We start from the raw sequence: 27,432 nt of genomic DNA, 5'->3' as shown, positions 1-27,432 counted from the left end.
CGATCAGATCGTTTTCACCCAGGTGAAACACAACCGCATCTGGCGGGACACGAGACGCAAATTCCTTTTTTTTGTTTTTTAAATATATCTTTATTAATTTAAAATAATTACATTTATGAAAAACAGACGTACATACAAGTAAACAAACATACAATCAAACAAACAAATAACAGAAAAATCAAACAAACCACCACACTATAAGATATAAGAAGATTAATATAATTATGATCATATATACTCCTGGTATTGAACACAATTATAAAATTTATAGAAAAGAAATTCAAAACTGACTTCCAATTAATCTCACTGCACTTTGTCTATCCATTACTTTATACCACACAGTTACATGTTTCTTATATAATTTCTTTTTACCTCCCTACAAACTTATATTTATACAACACAGGGATCAGTCTAATTCTGCCAAGATGTTTCCTTTTATTCCATAGTTTTCTAAATATTCTTTAAAGATTCTCCAAACCTTATAGACTTTTTGTTTTGGTTGGCCTCTTACTCTTCCTGTCACTTTTGCTAGACGCAAATTCCTGACGCAGTCTGGGAAGGAGGGCATCCCAACACATTCTGCGGTGGCCAAACCAAGTGATGTAGATCTTTGGTTGAAGGCCCAGATGTTCACTGGATGGACTCAGGGTTGCCTGGACAGCTGCCCGATGCTGTGGCCTGTTTGTTTTTTCCTTATATGAGTGAATGGCAGCTATTTATTTGTATGGGAGAAAGAAAACATGGATGCACCATTGGTGGGAGGGATAAACTTGCCCTTGGTAATGCTGCTGTCAGTCCCAAGAAGGAAATTTCCTTTCGCATCCATTGGGAGTTTTGTCTTGGGGTAGCTGAAAGCAGCTGTGACTCTGTGATTTTTATTGGGACCATGGCGGCGAAGAAAGGAAGTTCCCTTCTCTCTCCTTTCATGTCATAGCCACAATGAAAATCCTCTCTCTGCTGGCTGTTATTAATGAAAATGAAACAGTCTTCTTGAGGCAATCAGCTTAGAGTCAATGCCTAAATGGCTAGGATCTGGTCTAAAATTTGAAGGAACCTATTTCAAATTCCATGCAATCTCCCTTCTGTCACGGGAAGAGAGGGCAATAAAGACAATTCAAATCTTTGTTATTTCTCGCTCTTTTTGTATGACTGATATATTTCTCAGAAGTGGCTCACTCTCTCCATACAAAGTATATATTTGAAACCCAAGCTTTTTTTGGATTAACCTGTGTGCTACTGGCATCAGCACATTTTTGTTTGGTCTGTGTGGGAATTATTATTACTATTATTTTTATTTACTCAGAAGTCTCCCGGAGATAACAGATGAAAGCCTTTGAAAATGTCTTTGAAAAATAGTGTATGTCAGAGATAAGGCATACAATGCAACTGAATAGTATTCAATTGCTATACTTAACACCATGAAAATACTGCCAAACCTCAGCTATAGCTGATGGAGCTACAATTTCCAGGGGAGTCCTCATTTTATGCAGCAGCAATTATTAGCCTTCCCTGACTCCTGCTTAAATTTCTGATACAATCTAAGTTGTTTCAATACAAAGGCTCTTTGATACTGCTGAGACATTACTTTTCTACAATCAACTTGAAATGGAATTGAAAAGGTGGTTCCAGCTTCTTAATATAGTGCTATATTATCTGTCAGTTCCCATCTCCATGACCACCACTCATCTGTGTTTAATCAAAATTAAGTTCTGTTGCTGCTCCACAATTTTAATTCCTCCTTGTGGCTTCCAGTTCTAATTGCTTCCTGTTCATCACGGTGTGGTAGCAGTATAAATGATAGAAAGGTAAAGGGACCCCTGACCATTAGGTCCAGTCGTGGCTGACTCTGGGGTTGCGGCGCTCATCTCGCTTTATTGGCCGAGGGAGCTGGCATACAGCTTCCAGGTCATGTGGCCAACATGACTAAGCCGCTTCTGGCAAACCAGAGCAGCGCACGGAAACGCCGTTTACCTTCCCGCCGGAGCGGTACCTATTTATCTACTTGCACTTTGACGTGCTTTCGAACTGCTAGGTTAGCAGGAGCAGGGACCGAGCAACAGGAGCTCACCCCGTCATGGGGATTCGAACCACCGACCTTCTTATCGGCAAGTCCTAGACTCTGTGGTTTAACCCACAACGCCACCCACGTCGCTTAGTATAAATGATAGTTGCTCCTTAATTAGTCGGTTCCTGTTCCCTGCTTGGCAGGGGGCTTCAATTACAGTTTTCTCCCCACTTTACCCATTTCCTCTGTTTAAATTGTGAAATACATGAGGCAGTGACTAACTAGTTCTGGGGCAATAGGTGATGCCACACTGCACTGAACAGGAAGCAATTAAGAGGCAGAAGCTGAATGGAGGAATGGGCTGATTAAGACCCCAGAAAGCTTTAGCAGTACTTTGCCAATCCCAACTGGGCAGTGTGGCATTGCAATATTAATCAGATTTCGGGAAAACAAGGAAACGACACAGAAAATCATGGAATGCAATAGGCTCAGGGGCTAGTCATGATGTTGTTTGAGATCCCACCTAACAAGCAAGTGAACAAAATATGGCTTGTTTGTTTAAAACAGCTAGTGTGGAAGCAGATATCCCAAGATACTTTTTCTTCAGGCATACAATCTGTCATTGAAAATTACAGATTTCTGCCTTGCCATGAAACAGGCTGCAAGTTACCATGACAGACAGATTGTGCGAGGCAGAAATCTGTAACAGGCGGAGTGGTGGTAGTGAGTTAGCAATAGTTAGAAGGTGATAATATATTTGGAACTACCGTAGTTTTCTATGTATAAGACTAGGTTCCCCCCTAAAAAATAAGGTGAAAAATTAGGGGGGCATATTATACACTGGTATATCTTTCCCCATTTTCTTAAATCTGAGCCCCCCAAAATAGGGGGCATCTTATAGACGGAAAAATACAGTAGTTGCTACCTTCAGAATATTGTTGTGTCCAGTGTCCCTGGCCTAGTGGAATCTTCCACCTTCACTACCAAACGTGGATTGTATCTAGCAATCTTTGGTGACAGATTTCCGCAGAAATAACTAAGTTCTGTAATATGTTTTGGCAGAATCTGCTTTTTCCCTGAGAGATCTCGGGAGAAAGTAGATAATGTTGGAGCAAACAAGGTTTATTGGGGTGGGGTGAGGGTTGCAAAAGAGGAAAAGGGTACAGTGGTACCTTGGGTTACATATGCTTCAGGTTACATATGCTTCAGGTTACAGACTCCGCTAACCCAGGAATATTACCTCAGGTTAAGAACTTTGCTTCAGGATGAGAACAGAAATCGTGCTCTGGCAGCGCGGTGGCAGCGGGAGGCCCCATTAGCTAAAGTGGTGCTTCAGGTTAAGAACAGTTTCAGGTTAAGTACAGACCTCCGGAACAAATTAAGTACTTAACCTGAGGTACCACTGTAATGGCAAAAGCTGTCTGGGATCATGTGCAGCAGCTGTGGATTAGGCTTGGCCAGGAGGCATGGGCATGGTCACTGAAAACATTCTCAAGTTATTCTCAATCCCTCCCCCCCCCCCAGTACTAAGCCAAAACTCCCTTCTTACGGAGGCTGGTACAGACCAGCCATGTGTTCTCAATCAGCCTTCATCAACTTGGTGACCTTCAGATTTTTTTTTTTACCAAATCTATCAGTCCTGTAGTGAAGGCTGTTCTAGACAATTGGCCCTCTTAAGTCCAGAACGTGGGTGAACAGCTCTTAATCTATCAATATATGACTATGCCAAGAATTAGTCATCAGTCCCAGTTTGTTTGGCACACATTTGCTTATTTATTTTGGCCTCCAAGACCCACCAGCCCCAGCCTTCATGGTCAATGGTCAGGGATGATGGGAGTTGTAGTTCCAGGTTGGGTAGAGGGGAGTGGATTGTCGAAGATGTTAGAAACCATTTGGTAGAAAATCTGAGTTGTGTGACAAATTCCTGCACCTGTTCCTGAAATTTAAAACAAACCCCGAAACTCTCTTTTGGCACAAATCTGTCATGTTTATCCCCAAGTGGGATTATTGGAGATGTCTAGGAGTGTTGACCTCTACTTCCATCGATGAGAGTTAAATCTAGGGGATAATTAGAGAAGGGGCATTTCTTTCTAAGCAAAATTAACTCTCTGGTTTGGTTATTTTGTGCTTTGAGTAAAGCCGTGTTTAAATCTCTGCAATGGCTTATCGTTTGGAGGGCGGGGCGGCCTAAACACATCTTTACAATGCAAGATGTATTGAAATCCACTGTGTGGCTTTCTTTGGATGCACAGTTAATAGCTTCATTAAAACTCTTTCAGGGGAAGATATTTCTCTCTGAGGTTTCCAATAATTACTGCATTCAGTGGTACTCAAGATGGCAAATTGTGGGCAGCGAGGTCAAGAAGCTTCATTACTCTCCTGGCCTTCCTATTCTCACACGGTTCAAAGTATTAACTCTTGTTCAGAAGCAGCTTTGGAGTGATTGAAATGCCTGAAATACTACCAAAAAGGAAAGAAGATTTTGTCACTTTTCACAGTCTTCTTTTGTGCTGACATGAAAGTTTGGCATTTTCCATGGGGCAACTTGGGGAAATGAACATGAGACACTTTCTTCCGTGTTGAAAGTCTTTCTTTATCTTGGCCAGGGATGGGGAACCTGTGTGGTCTTCCAGATGTGCTTGAACTCCAACTATCATCAGCTCCTGCCTGGTTCTCCATCCATGATCTAGTGGGGGTAGATATAGATTTCCATTATATCAAATAAAACATTAATATCTGCGACTGTAAACAGGAACATCATGATTCCTGCTGCCCAATTTTAATTCCCTCTTAAAGGCTACAGTGCAAGAACTGAACTTTCTGACACCAGTCTTGTAGTCTAGAGAGAAGCAAGAAGGACTTCCATGATGGTGAGGTTGGTGGAGGAGAGGACAGCATTCAGCAAGCTAGTACATCTTTTTTCTTTTGCAGACTAGGGATGCGGGTGGTGCTGTGGGTTAAACCACAGAGCCTAGGACTTGCCGATCAGAAGGTCAGTGGTTCAAATCCCCATGACGGGGTGAGCTCCTGTTGCTCGGTCCCTGCTCCTGCCAACCTAGCAGTTCGAAAGCACGTCAAAGTGCAAGTAGATAAATAGGTACCGCTCTGGTGGGAAGGTAAACGGCATTTCCGTGTGCTGCTCTGGTTTGCCAGAAGCGGCTTAGTCATGCTGGCCACATGACCCGGAAGCTATACGCTGGCTCCCTCGGCCAATAAAGCGAGATAAGTGCCCCAACCCCAGAGTTGGTCATGACTAGACCTAGTGGTCAGGGGTCCCTTTACCTTTAACTCATTTAAAAGAGTGCTATATTTGAATTTTGATTTGTAAAATAGATTGGCTTTAATTTTTTTAAAAAGTTTAAACCACCTTTCAGCCCAGAAACAGATCTCCAAGGCTGCTTATAACAATTTCAAGATATCCCCACCCCAACTTAAAACAGATTTGTAAATAGCCACATATCTCTGGTAAATAAGAGAGCTTCTTCCTGGCAACAAGGTTTCCCCAAGTTAATTAATGACCATTAAAATCACTAGAAAAGAAAAGGTACCCAGAAAAGGTACCCAGCCAACAAAAAAATAATCTAGCAGCAAGCATTAAATTAGCTACACTGGTGAATTTAATTTAAACAAGTGTTCCATCTTGGCACAGCTGCAGACATTCTGATTTCTGTAATTTTGCCAGATTTTGTAATCCTTGCTCCTGGTTCATTGGCTGCATAATCTGGCCGAAAGCCCTGTGAGAACGGAATTTGGACAATTTCCCCTTACAGTGTCTTTTGCAGACCAGGAAATCCAATATCTAGCACAAGCAAATGTCCTTGCAAATCTTTATTTTGAAACACGCCCAGATCCAGGGGATCTAAAATTGAACTGCAGACAAATGTTTTGCTTCAGCATCCAACCTTTCATCTGGTTCTTGAGGGAGACCTGCAGCTCAGGGTTAGAGCATCTGTGCTGTGTGCAGAAGGACCCAAATTCAATATCTGACATCTCCAGGCAGGACTGGGGAAGGTTCCCTGTCTGAAATTTTGTGGAGTCTCTGACATTCGCTATAGGCAAAATTTGAGCTATATGGATCACTGTTCTGACTTGGTATAAGGCAGTTTCTTGTGTCCCTATGTAAAATCCAATCTGCGAGGCAAGAAGACTGCTTTGCTAACAGTATTTTTCATGTGGTTCTGTTGAAAGGGTTGCACAGTCTGTTGGAGGGCAGCGATCCTGGTGAAATTTGCAAACTTTGCCTTTATCCACTCTGGACGCAAGTGATGCAAAATAAGTTGTATGTGTATGCAACTGGTGTGTGTGTGTGTGTGTGTGTTTCTTTTTCCTCCCCTTTGTCTGGAGATGCAAATCTGAGCAGGGTCGGTTATATTTGAAATCACTTCCACGTTGGAAAATGCATGTAGCTACAGTTCAGCAACAGCTTTCATCTGCTGCATGTAGTCGTTGGAAAATAGCAACGGCATTCACGGAGGGTGATTGGGAGTTGTAGTCCAGCAATATTTGGAGGGGCGCCAGGTTTGCTATCCCTCTTCCAGGAAATAAGAATTTCAGAGTTGAGGGAGAGCCTCTCATAATGCTTCTCTACGTGTCTTTAGTCGTCTTGACTTGGCACACAGGGAGTCTACTTTGAAAAATGTCCGTCCTCAGTTCATCAGGAGAGAGGAAGTCTCTTAGGCAAGCTGGGCCTAGATTGCATAGGGATTTTTAGTGCACCCCCCCCCCGGAGCCTCAGAAGCCAATGGGGAACCAGTGCAGAAACAATCTGATGTCAGCTTCTTCAGAAGGTGGGCTACAGCATCATGGAGAGCCAGGATGGGGAAAAGGTTGCAGCTTCTGGTTTATTATTCACTGTTGGTACACAATGGCACACAGATTGTCAGGAAAGAAAATGGCACCCCTAGAGGCAAGACTTGAGAGTCCATCATGTAAAGGTATTGCCTTTTGCTGTATCATTTAATACCTGAGTGGTTGTCTCTGTGGAATGAGCAATGGCACAAATCTCAATAATTTTGAGAAAATGTATTAGTCTTGTTCTGCGGATTGTTGTATGGAAAGCTATGGCCCTTCCAGATGTGACTGGACCACAGCTCCCATCACCTCTGCCCATTGGCCATGCTGGCTACGGCTGATGGGAGTTGGAGTCCAATCATAATCCCCCCACTCCTGAAGAACTCTCACAGCGCTTTGCCCCAGTGCCCAGGGGTTATGTTACTTGGTTACTGTATGAGAAGCAGTGAATAAATTCCAGAAGCCCATAACAAGGTCTTGAGAATGAGCCTCCACAAAGGGAGGCATGAGCAGAGAGACTCCTCTGGATTTGGGTTCCCTGTTTCCATGAGATGCTCTTCTACTAAGAGCTCATCCAGACTTCCTTTTGTGCCTGCCTTCTAGGCACAGGTTCATTCTTGAAAGCTCCGTGTCTGAGAACTCCCCCCGACCCGTGTTTTCCCTGTGAAAGCCTGACATTCTTTACCGCTGAATTGGAGCAAACAGCAATCTTCAAAAGACCTGAATTACTGTTTGTTCCAATTCTGTATTAAAGAGTGGGTTTTGCTGGGGAAAGTGGCAAGGCAAAAAAGCCCAACAACCTGTGCCAGTTATGGACTATGCAGAAATGGCAATATTAAAAAATCAAAATTATGATATTTTTTTTAAAGAGAAGAATGGAGGCCCTTTCTGGACTATTTGGAAAAGAGCGACAAATAAATGAAATCACAGGCAGGATTCGAGATAGGAGCAGCAGAATGACAATGACAAATAATTGTATTTTGGTAACAGGGGTTTTGGTAATTGACGATAATTATATTGGAAATTATATTGAAAAAAGCGCAGACCCTATGCCTAGTATTGTGGCACAAATGGAAGTCTGGATGAGCCCTAAATTGGAAATAGCATTTTAATGGGCAGAAAAGGCTTCCTCCTAGTTCAAGGGTACCTTTGGGTCTAACCCCATCTCCTGGCTGAAGGCTGTCCGTATGCTTGGCAATTCAAGAGGCAAGATAGGATTGCATTCTTAGCTGGACGTGGGTGGTGCTGTGGTCGAATCCACTGAGCCTCTTGGGCTTGCCGATCGGAAGGTTGGCAGCTCAAATCCCTGTGACGACGTGAGCTCCTGTTGCTTGGTCCCAGCTCCTGCCAACCTAGCAGTTCGAAAGCATGCCAGCGCAAGTAGATAAATAGGTACCACTGCGGTGGGAAGGTAAACTTTGAAGGTAAACACAGAAGGGAAGATTTCTGTGCACTCTGGTTTCCATCATGGTGTTCCGTTGCGCCAGAAACGGTTTAGTCATGCTGGCCACATGACCCGGAAAGCTGTCTGTGGACAAACGCCAGCTCCCTCGGCCTAAAGCAAGATGAGCGCCGCAACCCCATAGTCTCCTTTGACTGGACTTAACCACCCGGGGGTCTTTTACCTTTGTATAGAGTAATAAACCAAGATTTCAAAAAGGGAATCAACAACCCAGCCTAAATATCTTATAATATACAGTGGTCAGCACATTATTCCCAGCATTAACATCTGGATTCACGGGATAAAACCATAATCCTTATAGTACATCCTGTACAAATCTTTCCCAACCAGTTAACTCCCATTGTGTAAGCTTGGCCGCCAAGATTGAAACATACAAAAAACACGATGCAGAAAGCTACAATAATGAAAGGATTATCCATCCAGTAAGTATTTTTCATTTATAAAGTATTAATGGAAAATGACTATAAAAAGATAAAGGGGGCTGTTTTGGTGTATATATGCAGAAGGGGGGAAAGAATGCCCCCTCTGCATTTGCAATTACATATCTGATCCTCTCACAATATAGCTACGCTAGGTTGCATTACAGAAAGAGTGGGAGTCTGCCTTGTTGCTGCATTTAAAACCTATCTATTTTCGCTTTTTATCATGAATGGGTTCTCACATACAGGACTCGGGAATCACTTGAAAGTCAGGGGAGTTAACACCAAGGCAGCATTTCCCAAATGGCTTTCTTGTGTTGCGCATCCTAGTGTGTTGCACACAAATGGATGTGTTCTGTTAAAATGTAGGGATGAAACGTACCTGAGGGGACTGCCTGCTACATCCAGTGCTCTGGACTTGCAGGTAATTCTGCCCACTGCCTTTCTCTGGTGTGGTTGAAGACACTGCTGATACAGCCATGCAGCAGAACTGTCCTTCCACAGAGGAGGCTGCCCGTTGCATCCCTGCACGAATCACAACCAATCAAGAGATATGCCCCAAACTGAGATTCAGGAGACACATAGGTGGTGCATTAACTGCCTACCTAACTTTGACGGTCTTTCTTAGCCCATTACTCTGCAAACTTATTCTGTCTTTTCACCGCAATATTGCCTATTGTCATTGTCTGTCGCTCCCCAGGGCCTCAGGAACAAGTAATTCCCAGCCTGGTTACCTGACACTATTTGAAGAGGAAATAAGATTCCTTCATTTCAGGGGGTTGGACTAGATGATTCTTGGGGTACCTTTCAACTCTACAATTCTATGATAACAGAGACTCAAACGGGGATCTTCTGCATGCATAACATATGTTTTGCCACAGAGCTATGAACCCTACACACCTATGGATGGAGATTTGTGTAGCTACATTCAGACCAGGCCATTTTGATCCCCCAAGGAGTTTTTCCAGGGGTACCTCAAAGGTCCCTTGCAGCTGCTTCTGTTCCATAAATTGTTCCCCACCACCATTCTCCACAAGTCGCAAGGGTCCCCTGAGCCGCATTTCTCAAATCACATAGTGCAGCCACTCAGGATAGCAAAACATCTTGTGCCACTTCTCATTGTAGTTTTGAAGGAAGCTTCTTTAGACCAAGCTAGACCATCATTGATCCATCTAGCTCAGGACTGTCTACATCAGAGTTTCCCAAACTTGAGCACCCAGCTGTTTTTGGACTACAACTCCCACAATCCCTAGCTAGTGGGACCCAGTGGTCAGGAATGATGGGAATTGTAGTCCAAAAACAGCTGGAAGCCTAAGTTTGGGAAACCCTGGTCTACCTTATCCATCTGCAGCTCCCCAAAGTCTTCCCCAGCCTCTACCAAGAGATGACAGGGATTGGACCCCGGATTTGTGTATTTCTTGCATTTTTATGTAACTCATGACAGGACTTTTCTCAACAACTCACAAAGCAATAACAAGCAAGCATTAAAATACAAAATAAAACAGTAAAAAGCTATTAAAAATTCAATTTAAAAAACTGAAACAGAATTGGAACACAATTCAAAGCTCATTTTAAATCTGAGAGGCCCAGGCTACAAAATGTACTTTACTTATAACCCCTCGTGACAAACAGCTTCTAGGGAAGTTTATTTTATGTCTTCCAATTAATGAGTTTTCAGTTCACATATGTCATTTCTGGCTGCAGTTTTTGCTTTCTGATGGCACTTTCTAATCTATATTATTACGGTCAATGACCAGTGTTAAGAAACGGGGATCAGAAGCACATAGAACATATTAGATGACACTTACTATTCTAACCTTCATGGTGCTGGATAAACCATAGCAGGGGGTGGCCAACATGGTTGCCTCCAGATGTTGGACTACAACTCCCATCAGCCCTAGTTAGCATGGTCAATAATCAGGGGTGATGGGAGTTGTGGTCCAATAACATCTGGACGGCGCCACGTTGGTTACCGCTTAAGTATAGTTCTGACGCAACATGTATTTGTCCTGAATTGCAAAGTTCAAAGCCTGGAAGGAACTTATATAGGCATTTAATCAACCCATAATACCCAAACCCTTCAAAGACAGATGTTTGTCTCGCCTGTTTTCTGAAAAATCTCTGATGGATGGGATTTCACAGCTTCCTCTGGCAATTTTCTGTGTTTCATGACTTACACCTATCTTTAGAATAACCTTCCTTCAATTCAACCTCTTTCAGCTTTAAGTCCTTTAACCCCTCGTCCTTGACCATGCAGAACAATTGCTCACTGCCCCCCTTTTCTCTATTTGAAAGCTGCTAATCCAATTACTTTGAGGTTTGCTTGTTCCCCCCACCCCCAAATCAGCCCGCTCCTTCTCATCTTGAGGCTTGCAATGTGGCACAGCAATAACAATGAATAATGAATAGAGTAGAAATAACAGCTGGTGCCTCGTTCCCTTTATTGCAGCACCTGCAAATTTTGGTGTGAAATGTACCACTGAATACTTAAGATGACAAGTTGCACCAGGGAAACCCATATCCAAGTCACTGATGGACAGTGGGCAGAATATTCAGCTGACTAGGGTAGAATCTTTAGTCACCAAGCTGGTGATGCAGGCTCACGCCTCTGGGCAAATCGTTCTCAAGAGAGGTTTGTTCGTTTTGAGGCTCCCTCTGTGACGTGTGCTTTTGACCAAATCTCGTTGCTCAGGTGCAGAATCACCACCTCCATCTGATTTTGCACCTTGGTGACTAATCTATAGATGACTTGCAACAGAATGATGTGCTAGCGGCTTCCGTTGCAAAGCACTGTATCTGAGGAGATTGTCTTTATTTTATGTGTTTCTAGCAGTGACATAGGGGGAAAAATTTTGTCAGGGAACAGTGAGGACCAGAGGTACCAGCTTGCAAGGGCAGTGGAGGGGGGACCTTGCATATGTGAGCATCGCACTTCTCTCTCTAAACAAGACAAAAGCTTTCTGGGCTTGCTGGAGCCCTCCTGACTCCTTCCCAAAGTCAAACAGGCTTTGGGAAGGTGATGGAAGGGCTCTTGGGCCCTGTCAGAGCATCGCAACTCCATCCCTATGCCAGGCAAAAGTTTTCCTGGCTTTGGGAAAGAGGTGTCAGGCTTTAATATTTTAATATTCTAATTGACTGGGTCAAAAACTTCACTCTTGTGACCTATCCCTATAACACCTACTCACTATGGGCCCTACTAAAGCAAACAGTTTAATTGGTCAACGTCTAAAAGATATGGAGCATCAGAACAACCTAGCCACTATAAGGAAATTCTGCCCTTGGTATGTTCATTTTCCACCTCTCCATTTTGATTCTCTGGCCCCATATCTGCACAAACTTATTATCCCAAAATACAGACATGCTTTTACACTTGCAAGACTGGGTGTTTTGCCATCTGCGGTACTTGAGGGTTGATTCCAAAAGATCCCGCCTGAGAAACGTCTTTGCCTCGATGGAGATGGTATCACCGAAACAGCGGCACACGTCCTCCTGTCTTGTACTCTCTACAAAGACCTGAGGAATGAGGTCATCACCCCACTCGTACTAACCATCCCAGGGCGCTCAACCACTGCCACAATGTCCTTTCTTCTGTCAGATCAAAATAAGCAGATAACAGCAAAGGTTGCTACGTTCATAGCAGGGGCAATCAGAATAAGGGCCAATAACTGACTGCTGATTCAGGACTTTAAATTGTGCTCTTATATCAAATTTCCTTTTCTGCATATACTGTAATGTTTTACTGTTGCTATGGCCATTGGCTAATGTAAATAAAGTTTTATCTATCTATCTAATTGACTGGGAACATTTAGGGGACTAGCCTAGTCAACTGACCACATGCCACTGGTTTCTAGCCTGCCTTCCAATTCATGGCTTTTTGATTCACAAATGTCAACTCCAACAGTAGGTTTTGCTCTCTGCTGGTGCCTGTATGCAAGTTGCTACAGGGAACCAGGCAGGGGGCCTTCTTGGTAGTGGTGCCCACCCTGTGGAATGCCCTCTCACCAGATGTCAAGGAAATAAAACAACTATCTGATTTTAGAAGACATCTGAAGGCAGCCGTGTTTAGGGAAGTTTTTAATGTTTGATGTTTTATTGTGTTTTCAATATTCTGTTGGGAGCCACCCAGAGTGGCTGGGGAGACCCAGCCAGATGGGCAGGGTATAAATAATAAATGATGATGATGATGATGATGATGATGATGATGATGTCAAGTGGTGAACAAGTGTGAGTGAACCAACCCTTAGCTGTGATTCCTGCACCCTTCCAACTCTACAATTCTATGATTCTGTGTTGAGGGCAACTTGCTACTCTCTTGATATTCTGGATTACAGTTCCCATCAGTCCCAGCCAGCGCAACCACAGTCCAAAACATTTGGAGGGCACGAGTTTGGCGAAGACTGGTGCAGGAGGTGTCTTCCTCTCTAGAGTGTAGCTGGCTTGGTAGTCATTCCATCCTCCTAGGGAATAATGGAAATTGTTGTGTAGTGGAGGACAAGGCTATGTTCTACCTCCACTTCCTCATTCAGAGTGCCTCTGAATTCCCGTTGGTGGAAATCACAAGTGAAGAGGTGGCTGTTGTGCTGAGGTCCTGCTTGCATGCTTCCCATGGGCCACCGTGAAACCAGAATACAGTGGTACCTCGGGTTAAGTACTTAATTCGTTCCGGAGGTCCGTTCTTAACCTGAAACTGTTCTTAACCTGAAGCACCACTTTAGCTAATGGGGCCTCCTGCTGCTGCCGTGCCGCCGGAGCACAATTTCTGTTCTCATCCTGAAGCAAAGTTCTTAACCCGAGGTAATATTTCTGGGTTAGTGGAGTCTGTAACCTGAAGTGTCTGTAACCCGAGGTACCACTGTACAATTGTGGGCTGGGGAATAGGGGGCTGTTGTGTTGCTGCTCTTGTTAAACTACGGGGAATCAGGACTATCTTTGCCGATCTACTGCAGATCACACAGCTAACTCTCAGTATATCCAGATGACTGGAAGGAACTGAGCAGCCCCTTCGTCCTCCAGCAGCTGCTTACAGAGTTCTTGCTTCAGGTCAGAGAGAGAGAGAGGAGACTCCCTGCTGCTACTTCCCTTACAGCAGCAGCAACTGCAGCAGGAAGTCCTGTCCTCAGAGCTTGGGCATTTAGGCCTGAAAAGACATCTGTGCACTCGCTGCAGGGGACCCTGGCTGCTCAAGCCGCAAGTCTCAGGGTTGCGATTTACTAAACAGAGTGTTTTTCTTTTTTCTTTTAAAGTCACCTATTTATTTATTGTTTGCAAACAGGATTGGTCATTTGCAAAACAATTCCTTTCCAACCTGCATTTTCTCTTTTGAGTTTCATGGTTTTGTTGTTGTTGTGATGTTAAATGATGAAATAATTCAGGCCCCTTCACAGAGATTGGTTATTTTAAGTAACAGCAAAAGCAAAAGCCTCAGCATGGGCTTAACAACAACAACAACGACAACAACAACAACAACAACACCACAATGGTTCCTCAGGTTAAGAACTTAATTCGTTCCGGAGGTCCGTTCTTAACCTGAAACTGTTCTTAACCTGAGGTACCACTTTAGCTAATGGGGCCTCCCGCTGCCGCCATGTCGCCGCTGCACGATTTCTGTTCTTATCCTGAAGCAAAGTTCTTAACCTGAGGTACTATTTCTGGGTTAGCGGAGTCTGTGACCTGAAGCGTCTGTAACCTGAGGTACCACTGTAATAATAATAATAATAATAATAATAATAATAATAATAATAATAATAATTTTATTATTTGTATCCTGCCCATCTGACTAGGTTGCTGCAGCCACCCTGGGTGGCTTCCAACACATATAAAAACATAATAAAACATTGCACATTAAAAAGCTTCCCTAAGTTTCTCCTCTCATGGCAAGCCGCATCTCTCTCAGGTTGATATTTTCTTTCAGGCTTTGTCTCTTCTTTATCTTCCTTTGCATTTTTTGTTAAAGGGGGTTGTGGTGATGTGCTGCTTTTTCTCTTTCCCATTTTTTTTTTTTTTTGAGTCACAGTGTCTTCAGGCGCTGCTGGTGCCCTTGGATTTCTCTTGCTTGTAACGCCGGCTTACATGCTGTGAACTTCTCAGCAATATTTCTCTCTATAATCCCAGCTCCCCTTTACAGATGATTATTCTTACCTATATAAAGCAGATTATTTGTTTGATGGTTCAGCTTGCCCAGAAGCTGTTTGCTTTTGCTGACATGCCGGGTCGCTGAGAGGACACTTCAGTCCGTGACTTTCCTAGTATTAGGTATTGTCACATGTAATAAGATGTTGCATGCAGGGGGGGGGCTGAATATGAAAAGGGGAGCACGTGCAGGGCAAGGTAGGTGTGATGGCATAGCCTCATATGCACTGCAAATACCTGGGTTTGCCAACTGATCTGGGGGGAAAACCCCTCTTGGCCTGCTCATATGCCTTTAACTGCATCTTTGTCACATGTCTCACAATTATTATTATTATTATTTGTTAAGTTTTGGGTGAACATATCAGACGACACAGCGATTCTTCAAACAGCTCTTGTTTATTCACAGGCCAGGACAGAACTGAACTGAAGGGTTAAGTCAGCCTGCTTATATAGAGCTCCAGTACAATGTAACTGTAACAATTTTCTAAAACTATCCAATCACTGAATGTCACTTTCGATCCCTTATTTGCATAACTATCTACAGTATCCCCCTGCTGGCCCAGGGTGAGAACTTCAGTACATAACATTATTATTCTTTATTAAATTTGTATACCGCCCTATACCCGCAGGTCTCACTGTTTCTCTTCCACTGCAGTTCATCCTCCGTGGAAAAACAATGTGATTTGTATCATTGTCTGCTATGGGGGAATTATGTAATTTATAAGTGAAGGTTGGGTAATTTTCATTCCCATTTCCATTTTCATCCAAATTCTCCAACATCCCTATGTGGGGGAAAATAATTTCAGGTTGCATTTTAATGTGAGACCACCTGATTAGAACTTCCAGAATCAATACATAAATAAAAACACAGCTTGATTTCAAAATTTCTCCAAATGTTCTCCGACCAAAATTTCTCCAAATGTGTTCTCCGACCAAAAAAATGTATACCAAGATATGCCTATTAAAGCAATGTCTGCACAAAAATGCATTGTATTGGGAGAAATGGCTTGCATATGCATTTCCATGTAGATTTAAAAAAAATTATAATAATTACAAGCTGGTGCACAGATGAGACAAACTGAATTTAAGATTGGAACAATAAGAAACCGAGAGAAGATAAAATGGACTTATGCTTCCACCTGTAAATCAGTGAGTGAGGCCTTTCACAGCAAAGAGATTATCATCGCCTGCTACTGATGTCCTCGCCTAAAGCTGCTGTTTACAGTCAGCCTGTCTTCGAAGACCAGGTGATGGGGACAAACATTGGAGTAGATAGACCTGTTGCTCTCATACCTTGCACTTCCCAATCTTCCATCTGGATTCAGTACCATAGCTAAGCCTGGCTGTTCCCTCCCCTCCTTCTGACTGCTATGATTCAACATGTAACCCAAGGGATAATAATAATAATAATAATAATAATAATAATAATAATAATAATAATTTATTTATACCCCACCCATCAGGCTGAGTTTCCCCAGCCACTCTGGGCGGCTTCCAACAAAGTATTAAAATCCAGTGGTCTGTTAAACATTAAAAGATTCCCTAAACAGGGCTGCCTTCAGATGTCTTCTAAAAGTCAGGTAGTTGTTTATTTCCTTGACACCTGGTGGGAGGGTGTTCCACAGGGCTGGTGCCACTACCAAGAAGGCCCTCTGTCTGGTTCCCTGTAACCTCACTTCTCACAGGGAGGGAACCGCCAGAAAGCCCTTGGAGCTGGACCTCAGTGTCCGGGCTGAACGATGGTGGTGGAGACACTCCTTCAGGTATACAGGACCAAGGCTGTTTAGGGCTTTAAAGGTCAGCACCAACACTTTGAATTGTGCACGGAAATGTACTGGGAGCCAATGCAGATCTCTCAGGACCAGTGTTATGTGGTCCCGGTGGGATGGCAAACAATGCAATGTTTCCAAGGTTGCATTAAAGGTAAAGGGACCCCTGACCATTAGGTCCAGTCGTGGCCAACTCTGGGGTTGCAGCGGTCATCTCGCTTTATTGGCCGAGGGAGCCGGCGTTCAGTTCCGGGTCATGTGGCCAACATGACTAAGCCACTTCTGGCGAACCAGAGCAGCACACGGAAATGCCGTTTACCTTCCCACCAGAGTGGTACCTATTTATCTACTTGCACTTTGACGTGCTTTCGAACCGCTAGATTGGCAGGAGCAGGGACCGAGCAACGGGAGCTCACTCCGTTGCGGGGATTCGAACCGCTGACCTTCTGATCGGCAAGTCCTAGGCTCAGTGGTTTAACCCACAGCGCCACCCGCGTCCCTCAAGGTTGTATTGCCACTCTTCAAAAGCCTTTGGCTTCAGAAACTTTTCAGACTTACCTTTCAGACATCAAAGGTATTCATGGGATTATTATTAAGATATTTCCTTTAATGTATGTGGGGAAAGCAGCTGCCTTTGGCAAGGAACTCTGGACCCTTGAATCATTTTGACAAGATGCCACGTACCATGAAATGATGCATGAAACCCAGTCTGCCCAGGGCTACCTACGCAGGCACAGAGCAGAGTCCACCACTCTCGGCAACGGACCTGCTTTCTGCCAAGCACCAGAGTCGTGAGCAAGAAGAGACAGTGTAAAAATCTGGGTGTCAGGTTTAATTTTCACTGCCTAGAGCAGTCGGTGAACGGAAGGCTTTCAACACATAAGGAATTCCAGCATCTGGTCTTTTTACTCCGGGGACCTTCCATTAGGTGTAAAACTGTTGGGAATCGAAGTTCCAGAAAAGGTTTCACACCACCCCCGATGCCCCTTCGCTCTCTTAATCGGAGTTTGCATATCACTTTTGACAGAATAGGCGCCACTTGGCAAAGCAGCTTAAGGCCAGTTCTGTTATAAAGGTCAAGTGTGGTATAAATAAATCATGCTTGTAAAAGAGCACATTATTCATTCCCCGCTCTGTTAGGACACCTGTCCTGTACGGGTCCTTCAGCTGTGCTTTTCAAATACTTGACTATACAGGGGTACCTCGGGTTACATACGCTTCAGGCTACAGACGCCACTAAGCCAGAAATAGTACCTCGGGTTAAGAACTTCAGGATGAGAACAGAAATCATACTCCAGTGGCGTGGCAGCAGCAGCAGCAGCAGCAGGGGGAGGCCCCATTAGCTAAAGCGGTGCTTCAGGTTAAGAACAGTTTCAGGTTAAGAACAGACCTCCGGAATGAATTAAGTACTTAACCCGAGGTACCACTGTAAATTCAACCATATAGGGACAACTTTACAGGAAGGCAAAAGATGGCCATCTGACACCTATATAATACAGGATTGTCCTGTATTTCAATGTAAAATGCTACGTCCTGTACGATAAGAGTTTTGTCCTCTATTTCAGGTCTTCTCTCTCTCTCTCTCTCTCTCTCTGCCTAGTTAGGGATCTTCTCCAAATGCAGGTGTTTGAAAGGATGTGTGAATGGTCACGTATTTAAACTCTGGGTAGCCAAGCACAGGAAGATTTATAAATTTGTGTGTGTGTGTGTGTGTGTGTGACAAATTCCAGAGGGGCCACCCTAATAGGCTGCAATAGATTGTAAAGGATTTCTTTGAAGTCATTTCAACACTAGATTGGGGGGGGAATCGCTCCCAACCATCCCACCCCGTCCTACTCTGTATTTTGCCAGAACAAAGGTGGCAGCCCTACTTAAACATGGTGTACATCAGGGCTCAGTCACCTGTAGTCCTCAAGTTGTTGTTGTTGGTCTCCAGCCCCCAGTCCGCAGACCCAATGGTCAGAAGTGACGGGAACTGTAGTCCATTAACATCTGGAGGGCCACTGGATCCTAACCTCTCGTTCGCATGGATCCTACTTGAAATTACCATTCACCACATGATAGAATAGCTCAAGCACTGAAAGGGAAAGAAAAGACCTTCAAGATACAAGACTAGACTAATAATTAAAGCCCCACACATTTCCAGTCAAGGACGTCTTCAGGGCATCCATTTTGCTGTGCATTCACGGTCATTTGTGCTCTTGATGGTATGGGGTGTTTTTTTGCAGCCCCACTTTCAATACTGCTCAACATAGGAAGCTTTTTTTTTTTTTACTGAATACCTGTCATGGAGGCTTTAAGGATGCGGGTGGTGCTATGGTCTAAACCACTGAGCCTCTTGGGATTGCCTATCAGAAGGTTGACGGTTTGAATACCTGCTACGGTGGTGAGCTCCCGTTGCTCTGTCCCAGCTCCTGCCAACCTAGCAGTTCGAAAGCACACTAGTGCAAGTAGATAAATAGGTACTGCTGTGGCAGGATGGTAAACGGCAATTCCGTGCGCTCTGGTTTCCGTCACGGTGTTCCGTTGCACCAGAAGCGGTTTAGGCATGCTGGCCACATGACCCGGAAAGCTGTTTGTGGAAAAACGCCGGCTCCTTCGGCCTGAAAGTGAGATGAGCGCCGCAACCTCATAGTCACCTTTGACTGGACTTAACCGTCCAGGGGTCCTTTACCTTTACCTTTCAGTGTAGACATTATTGAGCTAAAGGGACCAATGGTCTGTCTTCAGAATAAGGCAGTATAAGGCACCTCTATGAGGTGACAAGGACATTTGGGATAATGCATGTTTGTTTAGGATTCTGGCAATGAGCAAAGTTTTTTTAAAAAAACTTTTGTACCTGAACATTATTTTTTAAAAAATACTCAGCTTTAGCAGTGACCTTACGTCAGAGTGCTTCTTATCCATCCACATCTGCTGTGTTGGCAAAGTGAGATAGAATCATTGTGCTCCTTTATCTTAAACTAGAGGAAGCAGTAAATAGAATTTTTTGCAGTTATTCTGCTGTAGTGGAAAAGCCATATGATTTCTAATTCAAGCATGATAACTTTATTATGACCGCATTTCCCTTTTTTAACAGTCCTATATTTGGAGGGCGGTCTGGTCAAAGCCCAGTTTAAAGATAAATAACTGTCAGAAAGTTGAGCAGAAGCCCTGAAGTTGCCCATCAAAAGTGAGCATTTGGAGAACAGTCTGAGCAGCCACTTCCACGCTATGGGCAATGTATTTCTATTTAAATTATAGCAATTATTTGTGAATGTGGCTCAGTACTTATAAATTAGCTCATATAACGTTCATTCAGATGTGTGTTGTTTTTTTGTGATGCATATGTACATGTACATGCCATACATTTAAAGCACATGTACCGTTTTTAAAGGTGCTCTGTGAGGGAATAAACTACAGTTCCCAGGATTCTTTTGTGATGTGATACAGTGGTACCTCGGGTTACAGACGCTTCAGGTTACAGACGCCGCTAACCCAGAAATAGTACCTTGGGTTAAGAACTTTACCTCAGGATGAGAACAGAAATTGTGCGGTGGCAGTGTGGCGGCAGCGGGAGGCCCCACTAGCTAAAGTGGTACCTCAGGTTAAGAACAGTTTCAGGTTAAGAATGGACCTCTGGAACGAGTTCTTAACCAGAAGTACCACTGTACTTTGAATGTGCTTTGAAGTATGGTAGACACTCTAGCCAAAAGTAGTGAGAAGGTTTCAAGTTCATCAGAACTCTTCTTCAAGCTGAATGTTAAGCAAAGAAAGAGAGGAAAGGGGCTGGATGGGAAGAGAACAGAGACATAATCCTTCTCCCCAGTATGCTCAGTTTCTACGTGCACATACCCCTCAACATTTCTCTGATGAAAATAGGGACACCCTATTTGATAATAATAATAATAATAATAATAATAATAATAATAATAATATGTTTTACTATTTATACCCCACACATCTTACTGGGTTGCCCCAGCTGCTCTGGGCTGCTTCCAACATATATAAAAACACTGTGAAACCTTAAACATTAAAAAATGTCCCTATATAGTGGTACCTTGGGTTAAGTACTTAATTCATTCTGGAGGTCCGTACTTAACCTGAAACTGTTCTTAACCTGAAGCTCCACTTTAGCTTATGGGGCCTCCTGCTGCTGCCATGCTGACGGAGCACGATTTCTGCTCTCATCCTGAAGCAAAGTTCTTAACCCAAGGTACTATTTCTGGGTTAGCAGAGTCTGTAACCTGAAGCGTATGTAACCTGAAGCTTATGTAACCCGAGGTACCACTGTACAGGGCTGCCTTCAGATGGCTCAGACGTTTGATAACTCTATACCCTCCAACATTTTTCTGATGAAAATAGGGGTGTCCTAAGGAAAGTGGTCCTAAGGATGCGGGTGGCGCTGTGGGTTAAACCACAGAGCCTAGGACTTGCTGATCAGAAGGTCGGCAGTTCGAATCCCCGCTCCCGTTGCTCGGTCCCTGCTCCTGCCAACCTAGCAGTTTGAAAGCACGTCTAAGTGCAAGTAGATAAATAGGTACCGCTCCGGCAGGAAGGTAAACGGTGTTTCTGTGCGCTGCTCTGGTTCCCCAGAAGCGGCTTAGTCATGCTGGCCACATGACCCGGAAGCTGTACGCCGGCTCCCTCGGTCAATAAAGTGAAATGAGCACCGCAACCCCAGAGTCAGTCACAACTGGACCTAATGGTCAGGGGTCCCTTTACCTTTACCTTTAAGGAAAGTGGGACATTCCGGGATCAAATCAGAAACCAGGATAGCTTTTGTAAATCCAGGACTATCCCTGAAAAATGGGGACACTTGGAGGGTCTGAGTGCAAGGATTTGTTTAGTTTTCATTGAGAAGCATTTGTTTATTAAGGACCCGATTCTACCATTTGGCAGAGTGAACTGCTTTTGGCTTTGTGTTGTTTGATTTATTGCTGTGGCATTGTTACTCCTAGGGGAAGAACGTTTTGGGATTTTCTGCCTCAAGTGTCAAAATAACTTGGCCAGATTTGAGTGCTCAGCACCTTGACTAGAAGGACAGTGCTTCCTTTTCTGCCTTCTGAAGCCAAGTATTTTGGGCTGGCCCTGAAAGGCCTACCTGAAATCTGAATATTGGTAAAGCTCAGATCTAAGTTAACCACCTCAATGAAAGCTGAGCCAATATCCCAGGGTGTTGTAGTCCGCAGTTACCCTGCTCCAGGGAAGCTGTTATTCACAAGGATACATGATCTTCCATTTTCTCAAAGATGGAGATCTTACTAAATAAGGAGGAAGGCGAGGGGAAATTCTTAAAAGGATTTTGTTGTAAAATGTCAGATTATTAGCAGCTAAAACAGGAGTACATAAAGCTTTTGAGTTATGCTTGCATTATAAATGAAAGTGATGCCACGGTGAATCAATGCTTAATAAAACAAAAGGAACTGGACATGAGAATAAACTCACATGCACTTCAAAGTTTCCCCAAAGTTGGAATTGGAAAAACAGTCTATTATTTGGTATGCTCTTTGTATTAAAATGGATGGCGACTGTTGGAGGGGGGAGGTTGTGTCCAACTAAGAATTACTCAGAGTAGACTCACTGGAATTAATGGATCGGTTAGTCATGCCCATTGATTTCAATTGGTCCATTCTGAGTATGACTAACATTGGATGCAGCCCAGAAAGTTGAAGATACAGAATTTAAAAATGCAAAATCTTTGTGCTCCTATTGGAAATAAATCAGGAAGCTATCTTTAAAAGGGACGCGGGTGGCGCTGTGGGTTAAACCACAGAGCCTAGGACTTGCCGATCAGAAGGTCGGCGGTTCGAATCCCCGCAATGGAGTGAGCTCCCATTGCTTGGTCTCAGCTCCTGCCAACCTAGCAGTTCAAAAGCACATCAAAGTGCAAGTAGATAAATAGGTACCGCTCCGGCGGGAAGGTAAACGGCATTTCCGTGTGCTGCCCTGGTTCGCCAGAAGCGGCTTGGTCATGCTGACCACATGACCCGGAAGCTGTACGCTGGCTCCCTTGGCCAATAAAGCGAGATGAGCGCTGCAACCCCAGAGTCGGCCACGACTGGATCTAATGGTCAGGGGTCCCTTTATCTTTTATCTTTAAAAACATTTTAATATATTAATATAAAAGGGAAAGCAAATACCACCCTGGCCACTGGGTGGATGGGGCTTGGAAGCGGACCAGACTGGACCGGAGTAGGATTCACTGTAGTCCGCCCACAGCCTATAAAAGCTGGCTATACCCAACCTCATGGACCACGGTTGGCTGAATAACACCTCTCCGCAATTCAGGCTGGCATTTTGATGCCAGTGACATTGTGTGGATGTTGCAGAAAACCTTGCATGCATGAAAAGTGCTGATCCCACAATAACACCCATCTGGAAGTGCCCACCAACAATGATATAATTAAGTCAGTGTTAAGCACCATTGATTTTAATGGGAGAGTCAAGTACTTGTTTAAATCCATTCTACTGAAATCACTGGGACTTGAAATGTGCATTGTTTTGGTTGGATTGTGGCTCACTTAAAAAAAAAAGCAATTATTTTTAATTAAGAAGCTAGGACTTCCATACATGATTCCCACAACCATCTGTGATGTGTAACATATTTGGAATGTGGCCCTTGATCTACCACAGTACAGTCAAATCTCGGTTCCTGAACAGCTCCGGTTTTTAATGTTTTTCAGAAGCCGAATGTCCATCGTGGCTTCCGCTTGAGTGCAGGAAGCTCTTGCAACCAATCAAAAGCCACGGCTCGGTTGTCGAACATTTCAGAAGCCAAACAGGCTTCCAAAATGGATTACATTTGACAACTGAGGTTTGACTGTATCTTAAAGGACAGTTAGACATTCAGTTGTTTATGAAGCAAACAGGGCCAGATTTAGGTTTGATGAGGCCCTAAGCTACTGAAGGTAATGGGGCCTTTTATATGTCCAGCTGTCCTTTGTCAACAACAAATTGTCGCTGTTTTGTGTTGAATATATGCTATATGGTAATTTATGGACCTAATAGGTGTCTAAAGCCATTTGCACATAACAAAATATGTAATTTATCAAAGTATTTGTTAAACTGAAACCAGTGAAATTTTAGGGAGCAGGCTAGCAGGCGGCGCCCATTACTTACATCATAGGAGCCTACACAACACAAAACACTGTTGCTGTATGTAGGTTTTATTTTATTTGTTTTTTATCTTATATTTTGGAAATGTACATCCAGGTTTTTTTCCTTTAAATTTTTTTGGGGTCCCCAAGAGAGTGGGGCCCTAAGCTATAGCTTGTTTAGCTTATATGTAAATCCAGCACTGGATGCAAACTTTATAGGACAATATCACTGAAGAACGTGGAGAGGAGCCACGTAGTTCAACTCTTTGAGCTGTATGCATGGGACAATGTGGATTAAGCCCAGACCTTTACTTCTGTGTTAGAATTATAGTACATGTTCCACTGAGGTCAAACACTTCTACATCCTATTGATTTCAGAGGTTTGAAATCAATTTTTAATTCTCTCAGTGGGCCTCAAAGGTGCTTAACTTTAGCTAGATTGTGTCCATATTTTTTTATTTGGACTCTATGCTATTGATTTCATTTTGCCACTCTTTTTCTTATTTTTAATATTTTATGTTGTAATGGCCTCTGGCTGAACACTTCACAACTGGATTCTGTGACACAGGAATGCTGGTCCACTTCAAACGAATGCAAATGAATATCATTAGGATGTGCAAGAATTGCAACCACTACATCTGAATCTTTTTTTAAATGCCAGAAGCTGGCTATGATGATTCTAAATTCTACTCACTGGGTGTATGTGTGTTTGGTTATCTTTCCAAGAACTAACATGGATAAAATATAAATAAAATTATTCATACTTTGACAAAAACTGTTTATTTTCATCACTCCACTCCCCCGCTTTTTATTTTCTTTAAGGATGAAAAGAACCAGGTCTTGATAACAAATGCTTGGCTACAGATGGTAAGTAATTTTGCCATTAATCAACATAAACTATGCGACAGGTTGTTAAAAATAATGATTTTCCAGAGAAAGGTTTTTCATATGGAGAAAAAAAGAGAACGGAGAAGAAAATGAATTGTGGAATGTTGCTGATTTGATCTTATCAGTTGTCAGAAGACCGAGAAACTCATTTCCATATGAAGTTTTGAGCCAAAGTAAATGTGAGGCTAAGTCTATACTGCTGTTGAAAATTGTAGGTGCAAGTTTCGATCCCCCCTCTGTAACATGAAGTTATATAGTTATATACTTGAGGTGCCACTACTGAAAAGACCCTTTTCATGATACCTATCAAGGAAAGGAAAATTTTGGTGGTGGCACCTCAGGTATGGAACAGCCTCCCTAGAGAGGCCTGCCTGGTGCCTTTTATATGGTATTTTCGGTACCAGGTGAAGATCTTTTTATTTACCCAGGAGAGTTTCAGCTCCTCTTGTGTTATTTTTGTACAGAACACTGGATTTCCCCCTGCTTTGTAAGTGTGTGGGGTCAGGCATGGGTTTAAACAAATGGATCTTTCACTGTCATGCGCTGTTTGAGCCTCAGTGTTTGGTGGTGGTGGTGAAACCTCTGACATGGATTTGCTGAGCTTCTCTAATGTCACGGGGTATTGTGGGCAGACAGAAATATTCTGGCCCTAGAGGGAGGAAGGGCAGGCAAAGGCATGGCAGATGAAGGAGGGACTTGAGATCACTGCTGAGGAGAATCTGCGGAAGAAAATTTAGGAGTACCATTGTGCCCCATCAACAATAAACCTTGTCCGCTATCATTGGCATTATTTCATATTGTACTAATTATTTTTGAAAGCAGATTTCCCAGCATCTATGATCTTTAATTGCAAAACCATCTTTTTCCATAGTCCTGGATGGACACGTATTTGTCATGGGATCAGTATGAATATCCAGGAGTTCAGAATTTAAGATTCCCATCTGATCAGATTTGGGTGCCAGACATTCTTCTGTACAACAGGTAAGGAAGGCATGTTTGAGGCTGTTTTGAAAACCCGAGCAGTTGAGGAACAGATGGAAATTGACATAGCTCTATTAAGTTCCGGGGTCATAATTGCAATTACGCAAGAATGTGTGATCAGATAGCACAATGTGATGAGCCTTGTTCTTTTACAAATCAAAGGAAATCAAACTGAGTGGAAGGAGGAGGATGCTTAGTGGTTTTGCATCCAACACATTGCGGCAACTGGAATTTTACATTTTCATTGCCATGTGTAATTTGGCTGAGAACCACCCTGTTTCCCCAAAATGTTCATTTACTGGGTTGACTAAGCAGTTCGAAAGCACGTCAAAGTGCAAGTAGATAAATAGGTACCGCTCTGGTGGGAAGGTAAACGGCGTTTCCATGCACTGCTCTGGTTCGCCAGAAGCGGCTTAGTCCTGCTGGCCACATGACCCGGAAGCTGTACGCCGGCTCCCTTGGCCAATAAAGCGAGATGACCGCCGCAATCCCAGAGTCGGCCACGACTGGACCTAATGGTCAGGGGTCCCTTTACCTTTTTAAGCCCTCCAACTTACGATCCTTCAATTGGAGTCCTGCTCTTAAGCTTCGTTGTAGAATAAAAGTAATGTTGGAGGATGTGGTATTGGGCAAATGGCACAAGACCTAACACTGGCAAACCAAGTCAACGTCATAGAAGCCTTGTCAGGATTAGAGCCCATTGTATTTATTCATTTATTACTTAAAGCATTGCTGTTCTCCCCTCCAGTCCTTAGACTCCCAAGGTGAGTTACAGAGAAACCATTGTTAATATAGCAGTACAGAATTATTGAACTAAAAAAGGAGAAACTCAAGCAATACCAAGTGGCAACCAATATAAAAGGGAGTTATAGCTCAGTTTTCTTATATACAGTGGCTGCTGACTTGTCTTTCTTCGTTGCAATTTTTAAACTTTAAACAGGAAATCTTTAAAAGTACTGCTTCTAGTACCTGTCTGAAACAATTTTGGCCATCGCCAGTGGTAGGCAAATTGGTTCTTCTTGTTTGTAGGCTGTTTGAGTAGAATTAGATTTGAAGGCTGGATTTTGTGTATTTCAGGTGCCGAAACGGAATGTCCCTTTGTATAGTAACATAACAGCTGCACCGAACTGAAGGGGGACTTGAGGTTTAAAAACCTCAGTGTTTAATCAGTGCCTTTTGAAGCAAGGGCCGTTTAATGCAGCTGATGCTTTGTATCAAATTTGAGCCTTCTGAGCAGAGCCTCTTCCCTAAACAAAGATGGCTGCTGCAAGATAGCTCAGTTGGTAGAGCACTAGACTCTTAAACTCAGGGTCGTAGGTTTGAGTCCCACATTGGGCAAAAGATTCCTGCATTGCAGGGGGCTGGACTAGATGACCTTCATAGTCCCTTCCAACTCTACAATTCTATGATTCTAAGACAAATTGGGGGGGGGGAGGATTTGTTTTTTAAACTGCTTTATGTTGGCCGTTTCTGCCATGATTCTGGCACTCAGCACCCTATGCCTAATTTTATATAGATCTGGATTTTATTGCCATTTAGAACAGCCATGTTGGCCATCTTTTTGATTTTTGGTCACAACCCCGTTGTTATTTTTATTTTTATTTTTTTAAAAAGATATTTTTTAAATTTTCCAATTTTTTAAACAAACAAACAAAAACAGAACAAACAAACAAAATTAAAAAAGACATATAGTTCATAAAACATACTTTTCAATAACAAATTTCTCAGACCTCCTCATACTTCTCCTCCTCGTATTCCAATTAAAATTATTTGTTCAGCAAATCCTTCACTTAAAGCATTACAGCTTATAATATTACCTTATTTTTCAGACCCTTTTTTCCCATCTATGTTCCTTTATATCATTACAGCTAGAAACCACTCAATTTCAATCCAACACCATTTAACTTTC

The 27,432-nt window shown here is 43.2% G+C and overlaps 1 protein-coding gene across 2 annotated transcripts in view; it reads left to right on the top strand.

Moving 5' to 3' along the window:
• LOC128405110 (neuronal acetylcholine receptor subunit alpha-7-like) overlaps window positions 1–27,432 on the top strand; it is a 113,427-nt gene that overhangs the window by 42,365 nt on the left and 43,630 nt on the right. The window contains exons 3-4 of one of the 2 annotated variants that reach the window (XM_053371337.1): window positions 24,477–24,521; window positions 25,414–25,523. In XM_053371337.1, coding sequence (XP_053227312.1) covers window positions 24,477–24,521; window positions 25,414–25,523 — 155 coding nt within the window. Of the gene's footprint in view, window positions 1–24,476; window positions 24,522–25,413; window positions 25,524–27,432 lie in introns of those variants that run through there. The other variant, XM_053371338.1, reaches the window with a different exon arrangement.

The sequence above is a fragment of the Podarcis raffonei genome, chromosome 17, assembly GCF_027172205.1.
Source record: "Podarcis raffonei isolate rPodRaf1 chromosome 17, rPodRaf1.pri, whole genome shotgun sequence".
NCBI lineage: Eukaryota > Metazoa > Chordata > Lepidosauria > Squamata > Lacertidae > Podarcis > Podarcis raffonei.
Note: the sequence above shows the minus strand (reverse complement) of the source record. Positions and strands in the feature narration are given on the sequence as shown.